Below are 25,396 nucleotides of genomic sequence, written 5' to 3'. Positions count from 1 at the left end.
TAATTGATTTTGAAACAAACGTTTTAAAAAGCACTTATATAAGTAAAATAAGTTTTTTTACGGTTCTCTGAGGCGGGCTCTCCTATCTCTGGGGTTGAGGTCACCGAGTTGGTTTAAAGGCTCCTCGGTGGCAAGGCCCTGGGGGTGGATGAGAGTTCCTAAAGGCTCTGGATGTTGTGGGGCTGTCCTGGTTGATACGCCTCTGCAACAGTGGGGATAGTGCCTCTTGATTGACAGACTGGGGTGGTGGTCCCCCTTTTTAAGAAGGGGGACCGGAGGGTGTGTTCCAACTCCAGGGGGATCACACTCCTCAGCCTCCCTGGTAAGGTCTATTCAGGGGTGCTGGACAGGAGGGTCCGTCGGGAAGTCGAATCTCAGATTCAGCAGGAGCAGTGTGGTTTTTGTCCTGGCCGTGGAACAGTGGACCAGCTCTACACCCTCGGCAGGGTTCTCGAGGGTGCATGGGAGTTCGCCCAACCAGTCAACATGTGTTTTGTGGACTTGGAGAAGGCGTTCGACCTTGTCCCTCGGGGTGTCCTGTGGGGGGTGCTTTGGGAATATGGGGTACCGAACCCCCTGATACGGGCTGTTCGGTCCCTATACGACCGGAGTCAGAGTTTGGTCCGCATATCTGGCAGTAAGTCGGACTCGTTTCCGGTGAGGGTTGAACTCCGCCAAGGCTGCCCTTTGTCACTGATTCTGTTCATAACTTTTATGGACAGAATTTAATGGTGCAGATGAGGCGTAGGGCGGGTCCGGTTTGGTGGCCTCAGTATTGCATCTCTGCTTTTTGCAGATAATGTGGTTCTGTTGGCTTCATCAAGCCGTGATCTCCAACTCTCACTGGAGCGGTGAAGCGGCTGGGATGAGAATTACCACCTCCAAATCTGAGACCATTTGTCCTCATTCGGGAAAGGGTGGCGTGCCCTCTCCAGGTCGGGGATGAGATCCTGCCCCAAGTGGAGGAGTTCAAGTATCTTGGGGTCTTGTTCACGAGTGAGGGAAGAATGGAACGGGAGATCGACAGGCGGATCGGTGCAGCGTCTGCAGTGATGCCGACTTTGTATCGGTCCGTTGTGGTAAAGAAGGAGCTAAGCCGAAAGGCGAAGCTCTCGATTTACCGGTCAATCTACGTTCCTACCCTCATCTATGGTCACGAGCAGTGGGTCGTGACCGAAAGAACAAGATCCCGGATACATGCGGCCGAAATGAGTTTCCTCCACATGGTGTCTGGGCTCTCCCTTAGGGATAGGGTGAGAAGCTCGGTCATCCGGGAGGATCTCAGAGTAGAGTTGCTGCTCCTCCACATCGAGAGGAGCCAGATGAGGTGGCTAGGGCATCTGATTCGGATGCCTCCCGGACGCCTCCTTGGTGAGATGTTCCGGGCATGTCCCACCAGGAAGAGACCCCAGGGACGACCCATGACACGCTGGAGAGACTACGTCCTTCGGCTGGCCTGGGAGCGCCTCGGTTTCCCCCCGGAAGAGCTGGATGAAGTGGCTGGGGGGAGGGAAGTCTTGGGCGTCCCTGCTAAAGCTACTGCCCCCGCTACCTGACCTCGTCTCAGCGGTAGCCTCCCTGGTAAGTTCTATATAGTAATAGTAATATACTCCTTTGGGGAACACATACATAAATTATTGTGCTCTGCTAATTATGAGGGGCCGATCGAAGCCAAAAATTCCAGGGCCGATGGGTTTCCGTTCCGGCCAGTTCAGGATGGATGGATGGATCGCCTGACACTGGGCTGTCTTGGAAGGGATCTTCTGGACTCACACAAAACCTGGGAAAAATTAAAACTTTAGAAAGTCTACATGTATGACCTTTGACTGAGCATCATCACTGACACAATAACAGGCATGTGCACAAATAGACATCAAATTGGGCTAGAGTCCCTGCCCTTTTTTTCCCAGAAGAAAACATTTCCTTTTTTGTCAAGGGGGTTTTATATATATATATATATATATATATATATATATATACACACACATACACACACATGCATACAGTGGGTACAGAAAGTATTCAGACCCCCTTAAATTTGTCACTCTTTCTTATATTGCAGCCATTTGCTAAACTCATTGAAGTTAATTTTTTTCCTCATTGATGTACACACAGCACCCCATATTGACAGAAAAAAAAATGAATTGAATTGTTGTGAAATAGTCCTTTTCAAATCCGCAGTATAAGGTGTTCAAGTTGTCAGCTAGTCCTTTATTGTTCTCCGCCTGGGTTATTGTCGCTTGTAGTTGGTTCGCGATTTTAATCCTCGCCAGACTGACTGAGAGTTGTTAGCAGTAAACTTTAAAATTTAAATTAATTTAAAATACATTTAAAAAGAAAACTCCAAGTAGCTGGTCAGGAGATGCTTAATGCGCTATGTAAGACTCTCAAGTGCCATCTAAATATGTATGTTGTGAAGTTTTCTTCTTTTAGAGTGAAAGAGAGTATCTATCCATAAACTTTAATCTCGAAATGACTAGAACATACAAGTTATTTTTTTTACCTGAAGAGTCATGTCTTAAACAGCTATGGAATCACATTGATTGTAAAACATCTACAGGGATATAGCCTCCATAGAAGGTTGCTTTTTAAGGAAAAAAGTAAAAGTAAAAAGATAAGACAAGAAAATACTTAACCACCTCCAAACAAAAAGAAAGATACAAAGCACAGAGAAAGTTAGTAACAAGACTGACATTTTATTGGAATAAATTTTTTTTTCAAGTTGCATTTTTCCCCATTCTCTCAATAATTTGTTTGTAGTGATTTTCAGTGTCTGCAGTTTTTTCAGAAAAATGTACAGAATCACCAAGAGGAATGTGGAATGCACTGAACCTAACTGTTACAAGTATACATTCGCCTAATTGCTGTTTCGGGGATGGGTTGGATATTTAAAAAATTAGGAATAAAAAAGATGTGCCCTTTTTCTCACGTAAACCCCTGTCCCACAAAATGTATGCACGTATAGCATTTAATATCCCCATCCTGCCTGCATAATTAGCTCCTGTGCTGATGACTGGACAAAACCAAACAAAACGAAATGAACCCAGGCTCCTTCGCAAATGAAGACTAATCAAAGTTCAACATCCAGCCGTTCATTTGTTGCTCCATTTTCTATACCACTTATCCTACACAGGCTGGAGACTCACATTCACACCTATAGGCAATCGAGTTTTCAATTAAACTAACAAATGCTTTTTAGACTGGAGTGCCCATAAAGAACCCACGCAAAAACAGATTATTGAAACTCCACACAGAAAGACTCCCAGCCCTGACCCTGAGTATTTCTTGCTGAAAGGCAGCAGTGATAACCACTAGATAACTGCGGTGTCTAGTAAAATCAGTTATGTTTTTAATTCAAGAAGAGTACCATAAAAAACATCTTAAAATGTATTAAAAAAAAAAAAACATACAACTTGAGGACATTGCTGTATGGTTGCACTGTAACTGTCTGACCATCCATTTTTCTACACCGCTTGTCCTCATTAGGGTCATGGTAAGATGGAGCCCATCCCAGCTGACTTTGGGCAAGAAGCGGGGTGCACCCTGGACTTGTCACCAGCCAATCACAGACTGTCTGGCCAATATGTGTACATTTTTGTATCCACAGTCCCATCCATTTTGCATTGGCATGAATTGTACTCATGCATTCATTTTCCACACCGCTTATCCTCACTAAGGTCGCGGGGTGAATCGTACTTCATCAAGTCATTTTCTTGTGTGAACAGCCTACTGCCTCAAACACCATTTGAATTAGTGTGAAAATGGCCTGTGAGATGAGCTCGACAGGGGTCAGGGAAAGATGTTTATTCCAGGCTAATGTGAATTCATTGTAGTTTATAAATGGTACAATGGCATTGAGATAATGGATTTGGGGTATTTGGGGAGTGGGGGTATGTGTATGGGGCGGTGGGGAAGCAGGACAGATGTTTTCCCTCAAAGAAATGATTGCATTTGCAATGTAAAACCAATCTGCAATGACTTGTTTTTATTACATGCACTGTAACTCTGGGGCTGAATACAGAAACACAGTCAAGTAACTGATGTGGCAGAAAATAATAGGATATTACACATTCTTGGTCTTCATTTTCATTGTCAGACCCCTGAATAGAAATCTCTTAGCGGACTCAAGGAAGAGATTGTCCCAGGCATTGAGAAAGCTCCCTCTGTGAACTGTAGTCATTGGGACAAGATCTCTTACTGTTGGCCTCTTAAAGGGTAAGGCTGATTGGAATCACATGAAACGCGTTCCTGTTGGCAGGGAAAGTAATAACATAATTTTGTGTGTATTGGTAATGAGTCGTAATGAGTAAGTTATACCACGTGTTGCATCAGGATGTGTTATGTGTGTATAGTCTCATCCTTGGTTGTAATTTATTAAAGTTTACACTGTCCTCTATTATAAATGTTGTTTGCAAGACTGTAATAATTTTGGTAGCCATTATCTGACTTGTCTTTGCATAATGTTTGTTGCCTGTTTGTTCCGCAAACTCTGTGTGGGTGATTTACTGCTTTACCCTCTTGATTAAGGTCCAGACAATGAAATATCCAGCAGGCCTTGCTTTGATGAACCCGTAACACCTGAATTGTTTAATGAGTCTCATTGTACGGTCATTGTAAGTCAAGAATTTTTTATCTTGAAACATGAGTCCTGGAGAAATGCAGCAGTATAGCATCTTTACTACAAGTTTGTATTGCTGTTCGACGGAAAGATGTCAAAACCGATATCGGTATCTACCAAGCCATGCCGCGAATTGCAGAAAAACCGTGAGTGATTTAATCCCCCCATTTTATGTATATATATATATAGAGAGAGAGAGAGAGAGAGAGAGAGAGAGAGAGAGAGAGAGAGAGAGAGAGAGAGAGAGAGAGAGAGAGAGAGAGAGAGAGATATAGATATATTGTAAACGACAAGTTATATCACAAACAGTGATCCCAGAACAACAAACTGTGATCCCAAAACAATTTCATATAATTTCAAACTCAACTTGGAACATTTTCCTGAAAAATGAATGACTTCTACCATAGATGATTTGAATTCGAGAAAAAATGCTCCTGCAGTGCAAAAATGCTGGCGTGTATGTCACATCTTCGTAAGCCATAGAAAATATGAATTGTCAAGCAACGAGACCCCCGTCATTTGTCAGCTTCAGCTTTCCAGTGTTCACTCACAGAGAAAACAGTCTTCTCTGCAATGTCTGCTAACAAACGAAGCCAAATGTGGCTCCTCCTCGACATACATAGATATTAAAACAGTGTCTTCAACATATTTCCTTGGCACCACTTACGACTTTGCTATTAGCTATGGTTTGGCGGCATCTTGTGACATCTCAGGGCGTTAGGGAAAGAGCCCAAAAAATGTGAACCTATTAACCTTATTTGGAATTTGATGCCTGCAGCACATTCTACAAAAGCTAGGACAGGGGCATGTTTACCACTGTTCCATTACCTTTCCTTTTTACCATCCATCTACCCATCCATTCGCAATACCGCTTATCCTGTTATGTGTCACGGGGTGCTGGAGCCGATCCCAGCCGACTTCGGGTGAAAGGCAGTCTACACCCTGAATTGGTCACCATTCAGCCGCAGGGCACATATAGACACAGACACCCACTCGAGGTCACGTTCACACCGTCACTGAGCGGCAACTGAATCCACGCTGCCTGCACCGAAGTCAGGCAAGTGTACCACTACACCATCAGTGACTCCCTTTTAACCACACGTTTGGAAACAGAGGACACTAACAGCTCTAGTTTCCTGACCAGCGCAAAACCGGCGCACTGCGTGGTGTATCTCTGTGAAGGGGCAGGTTCAATCAGATTGTGTTATTCTCTTAGACACGGGCAGTCGGTGTATTTGACAAAAGGTGCCGTCTGCGCTGGTGGGCGTGAACACTGCCGACATTATTCGCCACCAATCAAAGTGCTTCATTCTTTCTTTTCCTTAAGTGAGGCGGAATGACGGTCTTGCAATGACGGTCTCGCATGCATGGAGAGAGCAATCCGGGCCATTGTCACTCGCCATTGTGGCATAAGACAACGTCAGGAAAGATACAGGATGAGCTGGTGATATACTTACTAAACGCGGGCCATTAAAATATGTCACCGGAATGAATCCGTCCCCACCTAAACACTGCCTCTCGCCCCACCAACCCTCCACATACGTGCTGGCCAGTGGGATGCTTTAAACAAATAAAAATGGGCTAACGATGATGTTAATAATGTTGATCCATTCAATTAACTACTTCCTGGAATGATTCAGAGTGTTTCATGTCCGCTGTGCACATATTTGTGAATGAAATACATCTGATCCAGCCCACATGTCCACGGGGTTCGTTGACCAATGTACCCCCAAGCGCAGTTAAAATGGGAGATTTGCGCTGCTGTGGGCATACTTCAAAACCTGTAGGCACCTTCCAGCATTAATGGTGCCTTTACAGATGTGCAAGTTACCCATAGTCACTAACACACCCCCGTACCATCTGAGATGGTGGCTTTTGAACTTTGTGGTGATAGCAATCCAGATGGTCCTTTTCCTCTTTGGCCCAGAGGACACAACGCCGATGATTTCCAAAAATAATTTAAGATGTGGACTTGTCAGACAACAGCACACTTTTCCACATTGCGTTCGTCCATCTCAGATGAGCTTGGGCCCATAGAAGCCGCCGACCTTTCTGGGTGTTGTTGCTATAGGGCTTTAGTTTTGCATGGCAGAGTTTTAACTTGCATTTGTAGATGTAGCAACATCTAACTGTGTTAACTCTGTTAATTGACTCTGGTTTTGTGAAGCGTTCCTGAGCCCACGTGGCAATATCCTTTACACAAATAGGCTGTTTTTTAATGCAGTGCTGCCTGACGGATCGAAGGTCGCGGGCATTCAATCTTGGTTTTCGACTTTGCTGCTTGTATGCAGAGGTTTCTCCAGATTCTCTGACTCTTTTGATGGGATTATGGACCATAGATGATGAAATCCCCAAATTCCTTGCAATTGTACATTGAGAAACGTTGTTCTTAAACTGTTGAACTATTTGCTCACGTAGTTGTTCACAAAGTAATGAGCCTTGTCCCATCCCTGCTTGTGAAAATCTCTCAGGGATGCTCCTTTTATACCCAAACATGACATTCACCTGTTTTCAATTAACCTGTTCAACTTTGGAATGTTCCCAACGGCATTCCTCAACTTTCCCAGTCTTTTGTCACCCCTGTCTCAGCTGTTTTGGAACATATAGCAGGCATCAATTTCAAAATGAGAGAATATTTGCAAAAAAAAAAAAAACCCCACTGTTTATCAGTTTGAGCATTAAATATCTCATATCTTTGTACTGTATTCAAGTGACTATAGGTTGAAAAGGATTTGCATATCCTTGTATTCTATTTTTTATTCGAATTTACACAATGTTCCAATGTCATTGGAATTGGGGTTTGAGAAATGTTCAATTTGAGCGTAGTCCCATTCTGATGACAGAAGGCACATCCATGAGGAGAGGTGGTGGCCGAGTAATTTCAGAGTGACAATAGCAAGAGATTTTGGCAGAGTTGTAAAGTAAACAGCATTGAGAGAAAATGGAGGAAAAAGACACACAATGTGACACACAATTACTTTGACATTGTAAAGATAGCACAGCAGTGGACTGAGATCTCCATCGTCTTCAATACACCAGGTCGGTTGAAAGTGCTAGAAACGTGTGATTTTAGTATTTTTAACAATTCATTTTCCGTACCGCTTATCCTCACTAGGGTCGCGGGCTTGCTGGAGCCCATCCCAGCTATCTTCGGGCGAGAGGCGGGGTACACGCTGAACTGTTCGCCAGCCTCTTGCGTGGATGCATGTTTTTGGAATGTGGAAGGAAACCGGAGTGCCGCCCTCAAATGTTAGGTTATAATAAAATATTACATAGGCACACATCACTTGTGTCACGTCTCGTCCTCATTATAAGCAAAGCTAGGGCTTTCTGTTGTAACTATGTCTAAACCAGTGGGAAAAGGCACCGGGCTACTTCCTATTGTATATCTTAGCAACCAGTGCCAAACATGGACATGCTGGGGCGCCGTCGTTCCTGTCGCTCCTTATTTTTTGCAATCTTGATTTTTTTTGTTTGTTTTTTTGGTTTGTTTTTTTGCAAAACGTTTTTACAAGATCAGCAGCCCAGATGCAACAGGGTATTCAAGAGTAGACAACTTGAGTTTATTGTGTTTGTAGAAAAGCAACACAAAGAAAACAATATCTGTCTGCTGCCTCTGTGCCCTCCATCCTAGCTGTACTTCATCTTTCATGTCAACAAGCTCCATCACCACAGGAATGCAGAGGAAATAAAGATATCAATCTATGTGACATGATTTCCTTCTATTGTTGAGCTCGTACATGCCTTCACACGCACATACAAGTGCACAAAAAAAAATAAAAATCAAATCTGATCGTTTGTGTCAGTGGCTCTTGAGATGAATTCCTCGCAGACGAGGCCACTGTGGCATGAAATGCTGAGATATAATCTCACAACGGGATGTTTCTTCTTGAGGGGAGTGAACTTCAGATTTTCTTTTCTTTTTTACCCGATAAGCTTATTTCTTCATTGTCTCTTTTTGCTGTCTGCATTCTGACACCATTGAGGCGGCAGTAGCTCATCTATAAGGACTTTTTGGACAGTTTGAGTCCTGGTCAAAAATCCAAATAATAACTAGTTGTTCGTGAGATACTGTCGAGGTGCCAGACCGTCCCCATCCTATCACGATAATGCGAACTGCTAAGACTTAGGTAACGTGACGTATGTACAGTATGTCATTTTGGCGCAAGGGTCCGGCACAATTTTCAAAGTGAATCTGCCAGTATTTTTGGTAATCATTAATTATGGCTATATGCAAGTGGTTGAAAATTCCATAAACTGTGTCCTCTGCAAAACTGGATACTAAACCGACGCCAGCGAGATGGAGGTGCTTTTTGGAGAGTGAAGTATGGAGCTTATTGGCACACTTGCAACTTTGGACCCATAGGTCGAAGATGATTTCCTGGATAAGCATTAGCATTCGCTGGGACTGATGTGGTTGAATGTGATGTGGTTGAATCGGAATATACTATATTCGTTCTGAGTTCCTGGTAAGGGAAATTGCTGACACCCCGGTTCCCCCTGCAAAATAAAAAATGGACATTAGGTAACATACGTATCACATTCATATGTTGACACAGCCTGGACACTGGCCCTGACTTCAGGGAGCTTCGACCCGACGGCAATGTGTGAAAACTGTTTTTCCTCGGAGCATGATCGGCGCGATGCGATACCCAGTCATAAGTCATATGATTCAGCTTGCTTTTGAAAAGGACGTCATCTCATCACAAATTTCAATCTGACAGAGGAGGAGATTCAGCGCGGAGAAACGCCGCCTCCCAACGCCTCGCAACACTCAAAGTTGGTTTGAATTTAGGGTGTGTGTGTCCACATTTGTCATGCCTTCACCCAACAAATTGGGTTACTCTCCCTTTCTGAACTCCTTTGCTTACACGCCTGAAAAAGATCCGCTTCAGAATTAACCAGGTGGAGGAACCAATTGGCAATGAATTTCTCTCCCTTTCTGTGTTTTGCTGGGCCTCCTGGAGCGAGACCTAGTTCCTATGTCCGCACCTATTTGAAGTATGAACAATTTCTTATTCTTGATACTTATAACACTGCTAACATAAGTTTTCCTGTTTTCATTTGCATATTGTACAACACAGTATTGGTTTCCACTTAAATGTCATGAGATTGGAATGTCACAATTGGGTGGATTTGCCCATCTCAACCCCCAATAAATATAGTGTATACTCATGACAACAACTTTTACAGACTTTAGTCATTTCGTCAAGGCATCACCTGCTACCTGAAAAGTTTTAATTGATGGATGTGTTGCATCTTCAGCTGAGTGAGCCAATTTGCCATCATGACAACATAGTAAGCCTCTGGACTTTGTTGCCATCTGCTTGAGCCAATTCAGGAAGCAGATTTCCACTAAAGTGTTTTGTGCTCAAGACTTGCCGAGGGCTGGCAACAAAAATACAAAATATTAACAGCCTGCGACTTTTTTCGGTAATTCAAATTGCCTTAACAGAACTCTTTCAGATGTACTGGTTTGCCCACTGAGGCAAGTGGAACGTTTTCGTGATCTTCGACCAGATGAGGTGACAGATTTATTCAGCACTACCCAGAGAGTTGCTAACCTGGTGGAACAGCACTTCAATGCCACCTCTCTCACCATTGCCATCCAGGTAAAAACAAAACAAAACAAAACAAATCCTTTGTGAGAAGCAGGGTTCAACATTTGGATTACATTTTCATAACTGCCACTCGAAGTAATTTGTTGAGGTTCATTGCATGTTTCTTTGCAGTGTTGAGTTATTGGTTGAGAAATGGTTGCATTCAGCAATGGCTTTATAATTGTTGTAAAGATAGCTATAGAATTATTTTTTTGTGCTGTACATACAACTTGACACACCTTCTCTAAATGATATATCTGTGAATATTCCAAAAGGGGACTAATGTATTTCTTCTAGTGTAGGCTTTGACCTACAGTACATGTACTATGAGCTTTTCTTTTTGAGAAACCAAAGCGATAGATATTCATAATGTTTCATATTTCATAATTTTAAGTCAAACTAATTGTATGGATTTGTACTTTCCTTATATACACGTTTTTAAACCTTGATCAGCTCTCATGTCTTACATTGAAAAGAATATCAGACAAACTAAATTCAGAGCTATCTCTGACACCTACGACAACTGACTCAGACAGGCTCTCACCTCAGATTGAAATGCCTTTTTTGCATAACGGGTGATATATATGCTAATATGAAAATAGCACCTTGCCTGCACTGCAGCCCTCTCAGACAAAATTGTTTCACAGGTTAGGCAAGAGAACCAAAAAAGAAAAGAAAAAAGCAGCCAAGAGCAACCTTTACCTTGATGTCACTTTCTTTGACAGGGAAATTGATCCGAAATAAAGATTAAATCGTGACAGCTCCACTTTTTCAGTCACCACATTAAAGTACTATTCTCTGCAGGATGTGTCACTTGTTCTCATCAGTGTGCCAGTCAACTCATCAAGAGTTGATGATTTAAAAAAAAAAGCTTTCGGGCAAAACGAGACTGAATTTGACAAAACAATATAAGTCATCTGAACAGTTTGTTCATTCGCTCACAATGTGCGATGTTTAAACAAATTCAAGTCTTCAACTTCTGTAGCAAATAACACAGTCGAATCATTGTTAATTACACCAAGGATTTACAATGTTTTATTTTACTTTGATTGGTTTTATTGGTATTAGAAGAACATGCTTTGTAGTTTTGAATGATTAATCAGGACATATTTAGTATACAGATAGTTAGGTCATATATGTTTAAGAAATAAATGACTTGACAAAACTAGGAGAAGATTTTGTATACTCTCTAATTAGAGAGGAGACATGATGTAGCTCATCTGAAAATAAAACCTCTCTGAATTATTCATGTAAATACTTCAGAATTTCACACTCTTTTCTAATTACCTATTTTTGTTCCCACTAGGATGGCCCTGAAGCCGGACAAACTGTGAATGTGAGTACTTAATAATTCACTACTTTTGAATATGTCATGAGGATTCTTCAACCGTTATCCACCATTAAATAGTCATTGTATTTCATTTCCAGTTCCAAACTCTTGGCATTGATAAATTATTTAGAGATGTATTCAAAAAGGGTTAAATCATTTTTTGGCAGGAGGCCATATAGAAAAACACACTGTGAATCAACTTATTATATAAATGGAATAATAACTAATCACAAGAGTTCCACTTTTCATATTAAATTTAAATTTGATGCTTTTTTTGTTGTGCATCATGTATATCGCTATACTGTACATCACTTAAAAAAAAAAAAAGTGTAATTTGGTTCACGCCATTTAAAAGTCCAGTCATGGGAAAAATTGTAGCTCAAAAAGCGAAGACAAGAACCTAGATTAAAGATTTAAGTGCCTTGCAACCAAAGACCAAAATGAAGTATTAATCTGTGTTAATGTGTCAAAAGTGAATCTGTCTATCACTTGCTGACAGCGAATCACACAATCGGAACATACAGTCACAGCCGCTATCAGCAGCAACTAACAGACAAGAGGTCAATTGAAGACAAAACATATAAGTCAGCTGACCAAAGGTAACGCTACTTGTGGATGTAAAAAATAAAAATGTATGTCTGTGGCATACCCTACTAACCCTCCCCCATCCACCAAATAAATGGGTTTCTCCAAACATGTGCCTAAATGACAATAAAAAGGGTCTGTGGATTGAATAAGAGTTAATACACTTTTATAAACTCACTGCCTGGGGTCTTAGGACCAAAGACAAATATCGTTATTTTGAGGGATGGAATTGGATTTTAACTCCATGCGATGGAAAATGCAGGATGATTATTGTGAATTATCATGTAGAGTGCCATAAAAAAAAAAAAAAAAAAAAAAATATATTATTATTATTTTTTTTTTTACAATCCTGGCGCCTATTTATGTGATCCTTATTACAGTACACTAACAAAATGATTTGATTAAATGTGTATAAGGTAGACAATATTAAATAACCACAGTTTCCTCAATGGAAATGTGGAGTGAGAATATGACCAGGAGTAAGAACGTAAGCATGGTGTATGAAGGTTATGATTGGTGATGAATTAAATATGTTTTGACATTGTATATATGATACCGATTCTGGTAAATCTGTCATGAAATACTAATTTATATATTTTGAGTAGATAAAGAAAAAGAAGACACATGAGTCATGCAGGCAGAGAGAGAATGTGCCACTCTCATTCAAGCCAGTCTCACATCTAAACATTTATTTGTTTTGATTTGTGTGGATTCGTATTGTATAATCATTCACCTAAAAAAAAAAAAAAAAAAAATAGAGCTTGAGTGTTACCAATGTGTGCCTGCTGGCTAGTGAGGCACCATGTTATCGAGATAGATTGATATGTACATGCGTTATGCTATCATCCATATTATAACACATTTCCTCCACGTTTCACTGTGTGGTTTGGAGTTGAGATCTCAACCTCACAAGACATCACTGAAAAAATAAAATAAAACAGCAGCAGAAACAAAGTGCTACATATAAAGACTGAATAATACTAATAATAATTATAATTTATATGATGATTATTATTATGAATAATAATAATGCAGACGTATGGGGGGCACAAGCCAATGCAAATTGTAGGCCAGTACCAAGCCCAGATAAATGCAGAGGGTTTCGTCAGGAAGGGCATCCAGCTTAAAACGTTTTTTTTTTTTTTTTTACTATGGTGTAGCTGGGGAGAGAAATGGAGTAAGGGATATTTTAAAGGAAGAGTTAGCGAAGAATGTCTTGGAGGTAAAAAAAAAAAAAGTGTCAGGTCGAGTGATGAGGTTGAAACTTGAAATTGAGGGTGTTATGTATAATGTAATTTGTGGCATTGCCCCACAGGTAGGATGTCACATCCTACCTGTGGGGCAAGAGGTGAAAGAGAGAAATTCTGGAAGAATCGAGATTAAGTGGTTCTGAGGATCCCAGACAGAGAGAGAGTCATGTTTGTTGCAGATTGTAACGGACATGTTGATGAAGGAAACAGGGGTGATGAAGAATTGATGGGTATGTTTTACATTCAGGGAATAAAAAATCTGGATGGACAGATGGTGGTAGACTTTGCGAAAGCAACGGAAATGACTGTAGTGAACACTTTCTTCCAGAAGACGCAGGAACATAGGGTGCCCTACAATAGAGGTAGAACCACTTAGGTGGATTACATCTTGTGCAGATAATGTGAAGGACTTGATGGAGGTTACTGACTGTAAGGTAGTGGTAGGGGACAGTGTGGCTAGACAGCACAGGATGGTGGTGTGTAAGAAGACGATGGTGGTAGGGAGGAAGATTAAGAAGACAAAGGCAGAGCAGAGAACCATGTGGTGGAAGCTGAGAAAGGAGGAGTGTTGTGCGTCTTTTCGATAAGAGGTGAGACAGGCTCTCGCTGGACAGGAGGAGCTTCCAGAAGACTGGATCACTGCAGCCAAGGTGATCAGAGAGACAGGCAGGAGAGTACTTGGGGTGTCTTCTGGTAGGAAAGGGGAGAAGGAGACTTGGTGGTGAAACCTTGAAGTACAGGAAATCATACCAGGTGTTAGCAAAGAAGAAGTGAGACACTGAGAGGACTGAGGACAGAAGACAAGAATACATGGAGATGTGACATCGGGCGAAGGTGGAGGTGGCAAAGGTCAAACAAGAGGCATATGATGACATGTATGCCAGGTTGGACACTAAAGAAGGAGAAAAGGTTCTATACAAGTCGGCCAAACAGATGGATAGAGATGGAAAGGATTTGCAGCAGGTTAGGGTGATTAAGAAGAAAGATAGAAATGTGTTGACTGATGCCAGTAGTGTGCTGGATGAATGGAAACAATACTTTGAGAAATTGATGAATTAAGAAAATGAGAGAGAAGGAAGAGTAGAAGAGGCAAGTGTGGTTGACCAGGAAGTAGCAATGATTAGCCAGGGAGGGGTTAGAAAGGCACTGAAGAGTATGAAAAACGGAAAGGCAGTTGGTCCTGATGTGCCGCTACTCCATTCACCAGTTGACTAACATGCATGTGATATGGTGTTCATTCACTAATAAGCTCAATAAAAACACTATAGACTTTAATTACTTATGCTGGAATCACTTAGAACAACACAGGTTATACTAACATATCACCTCACAGGTTCTTACAGGTGTGTTTAGACACTAAAAAAAGAATCCCACCACACCACTCAACAGTAGCACTGCCTCCCTCATTTTACCACATCCTGTCCTGCCCTCTTATCTGTTCCTCTTGGTTAGTTATTGCATGTCCTCACCAAGTGTGCCTCCCCACGAATCTACAAATAACTGTTGCAATATTACTTATGTTCAAATATGTAGACTGTCTCACTATTGTTCTGCTGTGGTTTTCACCCCTCGTCCCTTTGTACCTCTGTCTGTCCCCTAAACCCCTTTTCTGTCCGGCTGCATTGTCAATAAACATCATCATAATAATAAAAATTAGCAGAGGGAGTATTTCAAACTCCCCTGTTGCACAGCAAAACTGTTGCAGCACAAAGGCATACAGTTCCACCATTCTGCAAGGCCATGCAGCTGACAGGTTTAAAATAAAGAAAGAAAAGGACGTGTGATGGCAGCAAAACAGTGATGAAGTGTGCTGTAGGTGTGACAGAGGAGTTGAAGGTGGAGGTGAGACTGCATCAGGGATCAACCCTGATCCCCTTCCTGTTGGCAGTGGTAATGGATAGGTTGACAGATGAGGTTAGACTGGAATCCCCGTGGACCACGATGTTCGCAGATGTCCTTGTGATCTGCAGTGAAAGCAGAGAGCAGGTGGAGGAACAGTTGGAATGAAGGAGGCATGCGATGGAAAGGAGAGGAATGAAGATTAGCCTATGTCAAACAGAATATATGTGCATGAATGAGAGGGGTGGTGGGGGAAGAGTGAGGCTACAGGGAGAAGAGATAGCAAGGGTGGAGGACTTTAAATACTTGGGGTCAACCCTCCAGAGCAATGGTGAGTGTGGTCAGGAAGTGAAGAAACGGGTCCAAGCAGGTTGGAACGTGTGGAGGAACGTGTCAGGTGTGTTATGTGACAGAAAAGTCTGTGCTCGGATGAAGGGCAAAGTTTATAAAACAGTGGTGAGGCCAGCCATGATGGACGGATTTGAGACAGTGGCACTGAAGAGACAACGGGAAGCAGAGCTGGGGGTGGCGAAAATGAAGATGTTGAGTTTCTCTCTAGGAATGACCACGTTTGACAGCATTAGAAATAAGCTCATCAGAGGGATGGCCAAGGTTAGATGTTTTGGAGACAAAATTAGAGATAGCAGACTTTGGACACATCCAGAGGAGAGATCGTGAGTTCATTGGTAGAAAGATGATGGGATCATTGCACTTGCATCACTTTAAAATTGAAAAATTCTAATTGTAAAAAAACTATGGTCGCGGGCGTGCTGGACCCTATCCCAGCTATCTTCGGGCGAGAGGGGGAGTACATCCTGAACTGGTCGCCAGCCATTCACAGGGCACACAGAAACAAACAACCATTCACACTCACATTCACACCCACGTCCAATTTAGTCTTCAATCAACCTACCACCTATGTTCATGGGATGTGGGAGGAAACCGGAATATCTGGAGAAAACCCACGCAGGCACGGGGAGAACATGCAAACTCCACACAGGCGGGGCCAGGATTTGAACCCCAGTCCTCAGAACTGCAAGGGAGATGTGCTAACCAGTCGTCCACCGTGCCTTATTATTATTATTGTATAAAATGATACTATATATATATATATATATATATATATATATATATATATATATATATATATATATAGTATCATATATATATATATATATATATATATATATATATATATATATATATATATATATATATATATATATATAGTATTTATTTATTTATTTATTGGTTTATTTTTGGGGTGTCTGGAAATACGGTCATATTACAGCGGGCGAACCCAACCAACGCTAAAGCTATGGTCTTCTAACTTGTATTTTTTGCACTAAGTTGGTGTATGAGTTGTCCATTGTCAATGAATGTAGATTATTATATAATATATTATCAATGTATGTAATCTACGTAGGTTGTCATCATTTGAAGATACCAAATAAATAGAACAAAATAATCGTATTATAAAGGTTTTTTTCTAGCTGCTCTGAAAACATGGAACATATAGAAGATGGATAGAGAGATCATTATGTGATTTTAATCACAATGAATAGTTATTATGCACAGGCAAGTACATCATTATCATGGAGACAGCTTTCGTTTTAAAGCCTTTTCACGTCATAGTACAGTACAAGCAATTCAGTCACCATGATAAATAATCGTACATCGTACATATGCAGTACAAATAAAAAATACAAATATTGTCATGTACTGCCCTGCAGTATAATTTTTGGCGCCTAGATGGCTCTTTGCGCCCTCTCGCTCTCCCCTCTCTCTTTGAGCACCCTCCTCAAGCCGCACACCTGTCTCCAACTAGCCCTCATCTCCACCTACATATAAGCCTGCCTGTTCCTGGAAATCCTCGCCAAAGTATTGCAGTTACTTCCACGGCCCATTGACCTCACGTAAACCACTCTATTCCTCGTTCCCTTTTTGACTCCTGTGTCTCTCCTTGTTCTCAGTGTTTTTACCCCGTGTTCCTGACAGCCACCTGTCCTCACCACTGCCTGCTACCTGTCCGCGCCGCTGCTTGCCAACCCACCTAGGACCACCTCCATTACCTTTCCTAAATATACTGTTCATCATAGTCTATCTGCCTCCGCCTGCTCTTGGGTCCAGCTCCTCTCCATACATGAAAAATAGTACATTAATTTAGGTTTAATTTTAATTTAGACGTGTTCTATCTGCCAAATTGGTATGTTGTGGCTGGAATATTGAATGAGAATCATTAATAATTTTCTTTCTTTCTTGTTGTCAACCGAGCCTAATCTGTGGGCTGTTTGCGAGAGAGAGTCATGACTTCTAAAAATTTTCATAAAAAAAGATAATCCCAAAACATGGGCCTTTCGTGGGTATAGGGTTCCTACATGTGCATGGGTTCTGGGTGCAAATCTTGGCTCGGACCACTCTATGTACCCTTTGCAGTTTATGAGAAAGTGTACTTGATTGCTTGTCATGCAAGAGTCCACCTATGTTCCTTAAGATTATGTGGCGGTTTGATTTTGACATTTGTTTCTGGTGCTACGGCATTGCAGTTGTGCCTTGAGATACGAGTTTAATTTGTTCCGTGACCATGCTAGTAATTCAAAACAATGTTATCTCAAATCATCTTTTCCCATTGAAATAAATGGTAATGTCACTCATCAGTTTCAGCTTTCCCCCAAAAAAACAAACATGTTTGTAGTGTGTAGTTTAATTACGAAAAAGCGCACTCCATAACATTGTATTAAATATACACTAATGACATAATCTGGTTGAATTAAAAAGAAGTGAACAGTTTTTGTCAAATTCTATGAAATGAATGCTGCTCCTTCCGGTGTGTGTGCTTTGACCACATGGAAGCAGTATAAGACAGACAGAAGAATATAAGGAAAAGCAGGAAAAGCCTGGTTCCAATACAACTGGCCTCTGCATGCAGTACTACCTGGATCTAGGATCTTGGGCAAAAGGGTGGAGTACACTCTGGACTGATCGCCAGTCAATCACAGGGCATATTAAATAAAGTTTGTGTTAAAAGATAAAGTGCTTCGAACAAAGCATCCGAGAATGCCAGGAAATGGGGAAAATAGAATACTGTGACTTTTAAAGAAAGCGTAAGGTGAACTTTTGATTTTTAACATCATGTCTTCAGTTTAAAAGAACCTCGTGTGAAAAAACTTCATTATTAATGAATTTATTTTTAGCAGATGACTGACAAAGGGTGTCAGGCGACCCAAGTCTCATGTTTGGAGATCAAAATTGGGTGGCTATGGTCCCTATTAAATGCATTTTTTATCCTAATGTTGGCAGGAGGCATCATCCAAAGAATGCCATGTGTCACATGTGGGGAGTAGCTGGACCCAAGACCAGGTGGGGGCAGATGTAAAATGATGAACTGTTTATTGAGGAACGGTTATGGAGGTGGCCCTGGATGCGGCGGCATGGACAGGTGGCAGGCAGTGGACAGAGCAGGCGGCTGGCTTGGTGGCAGGAATGACGTGGGTCAGGAGCACTGGGAACAAGGAGACAGAAGAGTTAACAAGGGAAGCGAGGAAGAGCATAGCTTACTTGACATAAGGTGGGCCGTAGTACCGCTAGGAGAGGCTGCTATACTTTGTCGAGGATTTCCGGAAACGGGCAGGCTTATATACCCCGGTGGTGATGAGGCTGATTGAAGACAGGTGCTGAAAACAGAGAGGGGAGGGGGGAGAGAGAGGACACAAAGCGCCCTCCTACCTCCAATAATGGAACTGCAGGGCAGTATATGACAGTACCCCCCTTCTCAATGCACGCCTCCCGGCGTGTTGCCAGTCTTCCCTGGGTGAGCCGCGTAGAAGTTGTCCAAAAGAGTAGGATCGAGGATGAGCTTCCGGGAAATCGGGCAGGTGTGAAGACTTCCCTCGGGCACAGACAGAGAAGGCTTGGACAAACTCCTTGGTGTCTTTAAGAAGGCTGGGCCACCAGAAGTGCTGCTGGAAGTGAATGGTGCGGGTGATGCCAGAATGACAGGTGAGTTTGGAGTTGTGGGCCCACTGAAGGACGTCAGAGCGTGCAGAATCGGGTACGAACGGGTGGTTTGGAGGCCCGGTCTTGGGATCTTGTCAGGGCTGGAGGGGGGTGAGTAAATTTGAGACAGGCCATCTGGTTTGCTGTTTTTGGAGCCAGGACGGAAGGAGAGACTGAAATTAAACCTGCTCAAAAGAGAGCCCAGCGAGCTTGTTGCGGGTTAAGGCGTTTGGGGGAGCGGAGGTAAGAGAGATTCTTGTCGTCTGTCCAAATGATGAATGGTAGTTCAGTCCCCTCCAGCCAGTGCCTCCACTCTTCTAAGGCCCATACAACGGCCAGCAGCTCTCGGTTGCCGACGTCGTAGTTCCTCTTAGCAGGGGACAAACGACAGAAATAAAAGGCACAGGGGTGAAGTTTCTGGGTTGTGGGGTCCCGCGGTGAGAGGACAGCCCCTGCCCCCGTGTCCGAGGCGTCAACCTCGACCACGAACTGGAGGAATGGGTCGGGGTGGCGAAGAATGGGCGCACTGATCAACAGGGTCTTGAGTTGACTAAATGCTTGGGATGCTGCTGGGGTCCACTGAAAGGGGGATCTGGTGGATGTGAGGCTAGTGAGGGGAATTGCGACCTTGCTGTAATTACGGATGAATCGACTGGGTCGAAATTGTTTTGAACTTTGCAGTTCTTTGCGGGTGGTGGGAGTGGGCCAGTTAACGACGGCTTGGATCTTGGATCTTGGTTCACGGAGGACGTCGTTAATGAAGGTCTGGAAGACAGCGGGGGCATTAGTCAATCCAAACGATTTATCAGAGGGCGGTATAGCTAAGAGCAGGCAGTGTGAGTGGCAGTGAGGGCTCCATCCGGTGATGGCTAAGTGTGTCCAGTCGATGGTGGGGTTGTGTTTTTTGAGCCAGGGAATTCCAAGGACTAATGGGGTATCAATGGAAGGGACAACAAAAAGTGAGATGTTCTCACAGAGATTAGCCGAAATGAGCAAGGTGAATGGCACAGTTTGGTGGGTAACGGGGAAGATGATTTGCCCATCCAGGGCTGTGACTTTCTTCGGGAACGGAAATGGTTGGAGAGGGATTTGGAGCTGGTGAATTATTGCTTCATGAATGAAGTTGTCATCAGCACCGTAATCTACAAGGGCAGTAACGGGGGTGTTCTGAGCAGAAACTATAATGCAAGCGGGAACAGTCATGCGAGAGGGAGAGCTTGAGGGAATGGAGGTTTGGCTGCAATACTTTATCTAGGATTTCCGGAAACAGGCAGGCTTATATACACCGGTGGTGATGAGGCTGATTGAAGACAGGTGCTGAAAACAGAGAGGGGAGTGGGGAGAGCGAGGACACAAAGCGCCCTTCCGGCTCCAATAATGGAACTGCTGGGCAGTATATGACACCATGTTCGACAAAAAAGATCGGAACGTTGTCATTTAAATCGTGTCTTGTAAATCCTAATTTCCGAATATCATCTCTACAATAGCCATACATTCACCACTTCATTCACACACATAAAGGCAGCCTCTGAGAAGAATCACTTTTTTCTGATTCAGAAGGTTTTTTTCAAGGTTGGTCAATGCAACAATGCAGATTTCATGCAAATGATCTCATTAAATAGAAAATGCACATGAAAAGGCAGATGTCGCCAACATGATATCTTTTTTTATAGCATTTATAAATATTGTTTCAGCCCGCCTCGCAAATTCATCATCTTGTCGCAATGACAAACAATGCTTACATTTTTTTTTAGAATGTCCTCGGTGATGAATACACCCACCGAAAATGTTTTATATGACCACATTACGTTAGGAAATGTAAAGCATGCAGTGCAGGTGATGTTCAAAATATATTTTGTGAATATCCTGAATCATAGCCAGATTATCATACAGTACATTGGTGATGCTATATAATAATATATATAAAGAAGAAAAAAACAGCCAAATCTTTATGTAATGTCCTGTTGATGGTTTGCGCAGATGTTTAACCTTTCTTTGTGATAAATGAAATATATTTCAGGGGTAGTTATTCAAATCAACCTTATTTGATATTCTATCTTTTATTTCTATTAAGACAAATATTGTCTGTCGACAGTGCCAATATGGATGTCAAATTAGCAATGCAATCACAGTAATTCTTTTTCCTTGTAAAATCAATGTAAACTGCCGTTATTACGCTCAAAGTTACCTGACTAATGACGGTAACGACTTCTTTTCAAAAATGTTTGTGTCAATCATCTGCTGCATAAATCATGTTGACAAAACCACGTGATCAAGTAATTTAGCACCGTCAGGTTGATGTTTTGGCAGCACGGTGACCGAGTGGTCCCCATCTTGTCCAAAGTGAGCTGCGATGGTGTCCAGCTTACTCATGCATGACAAGCGGTATAGAAAATGGATGGATAGATGGATGGAAGTAGCTGTTTGGACTACTAATTAAAGCACAAGAGCAGAAAATATTCAGTCTTATGCATATCCACACACTGTACCAAATGTGACTGTAGTGAGACTCTACAAGGGGTAGCAGCTATTAATTTAAAAGATCAACAAATGAAAATTTGTGAGGAAGAAAAGTGACATTTAAATAAATGCTCGGTGCGACCTAATCTCTTGAATTCAAAACAGGCAGACAACAGCAAGACACCTTGCTTACTTGTCATTTTCTTTCTTACTGTATCTTCATCATGGCTTTATTCCCTGTACTGCCAAGCACTGACTGTAGAAATGTGTTCCGTAGAATATAGTCTCAGTAACCCCCTTTTTTTTTCTTTAGTGACTTTTATATTGTATGTGCCATTTCTACACAAACGTCGACAACCCCCCTCCCCCACCCAGAAAACAACAACAACAAAAACATGCCCTTTGGCATTTTTGTATGTTTTGGGGCGAAGAAATCTCTGTCTAGTGTCTGCAGATGAGGAAATATGTGTGTGTGTTCGTGTTTTTAGCTTGTGTCACATATTGTGGGTGCTGAGTTCCTTTTTTGCAATGATAGAATCGAGTGCAGCTTATGACATGCATGGGAAAACACATATTACATCGTTAAAATGGTAACACACAGCGACGCTATTAAACAGTGGCCAGAAAAAGAAAAATGCGACTTGTCAGTGTCACTGCTTCAACTCTCAGTTTTTTTTTTTTTGTATTCCCAATACGAGTTCCAATACGTTAATTTATTTTGTCTAAGTGGCTCAACATAGAAGAACACTGTATGTATACATACACCCCGAAATAATAAAAAAACAGAAGCATCATATGCCACAAGCTGCTGATGTTGCTTTTTCAATTGTCGGATTGACTAACGTGCTCAACAGCCAATGAATGTGTTTTCATGTGGACAGAATCCCATTATGTGTGGGCATTGCATACGTTTTCACCCTGGAGGTAGGAAGATCTAAGTTTTGGAAAATATACATGTACTGGTGGGCTTAACCTCAGTATTTAGTCAATTAAAATGGTGTCTTGAGGACATTATCATACCATCCATGCAGAGAAGCAAATCACAGTTAATCATACAGGCTGCCAGGTTTTTGACAGCAAGGGAATTGTCACCGGAAACAGTTGGATAGGAGCGTTCTGGTGAAAGAAAGTCAATTACATCCTTAAAAGTGGAAGATTAAGGAGTCTCTGTGGTGTCCACACAGCATGCATGGTAGAATTTACGGTTACTCTCCTGTGATTTGTGGCAAAGCCGTACCGCTGTTTTGCTTGTCTAACATTCTGTGAATTAATGACGAGTCTCTACGGAAACACTCTGTCATATCAGTCAGTCAAACAACTCCCAGGTGTTAAAAATGTCTCCCTCTAAACACAGCACAGCACCTAACCAGTTGGCTTTTCTTTTTTGTTTGCTTTCAGCATGTCCATGTCCATGTGCTTCCAAGGAAAGCAGGCGACTTTGAACACAATGATAATGTCTATGATGAGGTATGGCATTTCTGTTTTGTGCTTTTAGATTTGCATGTCTGTATCGTATGTTTGATGGACAACTCTAAATTGCCCATAGGTGTGAAAAATGTTTATAGAAAATGCAGAAAAGGGTTTTAGAGTACAGACAGGGACAGAACGGACAAGGGGGATAAGGGTGTGAAGCACAGCTGAACGATAATTAGACAGTCGAGATAATTGACTAAAATGAACTGTAGCAAGCCATGAATGGGGTTATACCGGTAGCAGAGCTAGTGAGGGAGTTGTGAACGTATTCGATCCACGGGAGGAATGTACACCATGAGGAGGGGTTGCATGCAGCCACACAGTGGAGAGCCGATTCCAGGCATTAATTGGCCTGCTCCGTCTGGCCGTTGGTCTTCGGATGATACCCCGAGGATAAGCTGGCTGCTACGCCTGCCGTCTTGCAGAATTCCTTCCAGACCTGAGAAGAAAACTGGGGACCTCGATCGGAGACAATGTCAATGGGAATACCATGGAGTTTAAACACATGCAAGACAAGGAGGTTAGCAGTTTCCAGGGCGGACGGGAGTTTGGGGAGGGGCACATAATGGACACATTTGGAAAAGCGATCGATGATAGTGAGAATGACTGAGTTACCTTCTGAGGGGGGCAGGCCGGTAATGAAGTCCACGGCGATGTGAGACCGAGGGCGACTTGGAATCGGCAAGGGGTGCAACAGACCAGCTGGGGGCAGGTGTGACGACTTCCCTTGGGCGCAGACGGAGCAGGCCTGGACGAATTCACGGGTGTCTTTGATGAGGCTGGGCCACCAGAAGTGCTGCTGGATGAACTCGGTAGTACGGGTGATGCCAGGGTGACAGGTGAGTTTAGAGTTGTGGGCCCACTGTAGGACTTCAGAATGTGCAGAATCCGCTACAAACAGGCAGTTTGGAGGCCCGGTCTTGGGATCAGGTTGGTTCTTTTGCGCCTCCTTGACCACCTGCTCGATCTTCCATGTGGCTGCTCCAATGAAACAGGATGACGGGAGAATGGGTTTGGGTTCTGCTGAGCTGGAGGGTGGTGAGTGAATACGGGATAGGGCATCTGCCTTGGTGTTACAGGAACCGGGATGGAAGGAGAGACTGAAATTGAACCTACTAAGGAATAGTGCCAAGCGAGCTTGTCGGGGGTTGAGACATTTAGCGGAACGGAGGTAAGCAAGGTTTTTGTGGTCGGTCCAAATGTGAACTGGGTGTTCAGTCCCTTCCAGCCAGTGCCTCCATTCCTCCAGGGTCCATATTATGGCTAGTAGCTCTCGGTTGTCGACGTCATAATTCCTCTCCGCAGGGAATAGGCAACGGGGGTGTAGTTTCTTGGTCGTGGGGTCCCGCTGCAAGAGGACAGCTCCAGCTCCGGAGTCTGAGGCCTCAACCTCCACCACGAACTGGAGGGAGGGGTCAGGGTGGCGCAGAATGGGAGCATTGGTGAACAGGGATTTGAGTTTGCTGAATGCTTGGGAGGCTGCTGGGGTCCACTGAAAGGGGGAGCGGGTGGATGTGAGTTCTGGTGAGCGGGATTGCGGCCTTGCTGTAGTTGCGGATAAATCGATGGTAGAAGTTGACAAATACGAGGAATTCTTCCATTCATCCCCCTCTCGGATACGGATGAGATGGTGTTTGGAGGTCCAATTTGGTGAAAATCTGAGCTTTCCAGAGGGGTTCGAAGGACGGGTCAATCAGGGGTAGCAGTGACATATAGTTATGTTGTTGAGTCCACGGTAGTCTATGCATGGGCAGTGGTGTCTTTTTGTTCCACGAAGAACCCGGCCCCGACTGGAGAAGAGGAGGGGCGTATGAGTCCAGCAGCCAGTGAGTCCCTGATGTAATCCTAGATTGCTTTTTTTCTCCGGACGGGAGAGATTGGACAGTCGGCTGGTGGGAAGTGGTGCTCCCAGCAAGAGGTCAATGGGACAGTTGTACGGGCGGTGGGGGGGTGGAGATTGCCAAGTCCTTGTTGAATACTGGGGAGAGGTCATAATACTCTTCAGGGACTCGGGAGAGGTCAACGGGCGTGGCAGAGGGTGTTAGGTTTCCAGAGGGGGGTGTAGCAGAATGCAGGCAGTGTGAGTGGTAGCGAGGGCTCCATCCGGTTATAGCTAAACGTGTCCAGTCTGTGTGTTGTGAGCGGAATCTAGAATGCAAGCAGGGATAGTCATACGGGAGGGAGAGCTAGAGGAAGTAGAGGTGTGGCTCACGACGGTGCTCTCGGTTCGTGGTCTTTTAGGCCG

General features: G+C 43.1%; 1 protein-coding gene across 2 annotated transcripts in view; it reads left to right on the top strand.

Annotated features, from left to right (window-relative positions):
• The window catches only part of fhit (fragile histidine triad diadenosine triphosphatase), a 296,326-nt gene that overhangs the window by 250,178 nt on the left and 20,752 nt on the right, over positions 1 to 25,396 (top strand). For both annotated transcript variants that reach the window (XM_061688132.1, XM_061688131.1), the window contains 3 exons: positions 10,085 to 10,230; positions 11,525 to 11,554; positions 23,077 to 23,145. In XM_061688132.1, the coding sequence (XP_061544116.1) occupies positions 10,085 to 10,230; positions 11,525 to 11,554; positions 23,077 to 23,145 (245 nt within the window). The remainder of the gene's footprint in view (positions 1 to 10,084; positions 10,231 to 11,524; positions 11,555 to 23,076; positions 23,146 to 25,396) is intronic.

This window comes from Phycodurus eques, chromosome 10 (assembly GCF_024500275.1).
Source record: "Phycodurus eques isolate BA_2022a chromosome 10, UOR_Pequ_1.1, whole genome shotgun sequence".
Classification (NCBI taxonomy): Eukaryota; Metazoa; Chordata; class Actinopteri; order Syngnathiformes; family Syngnathidae; genus Phycodurus; species Phycodurus eques.
This window is presented reverse-complemented; position numbering and strand designations above follow the sequence as displayed.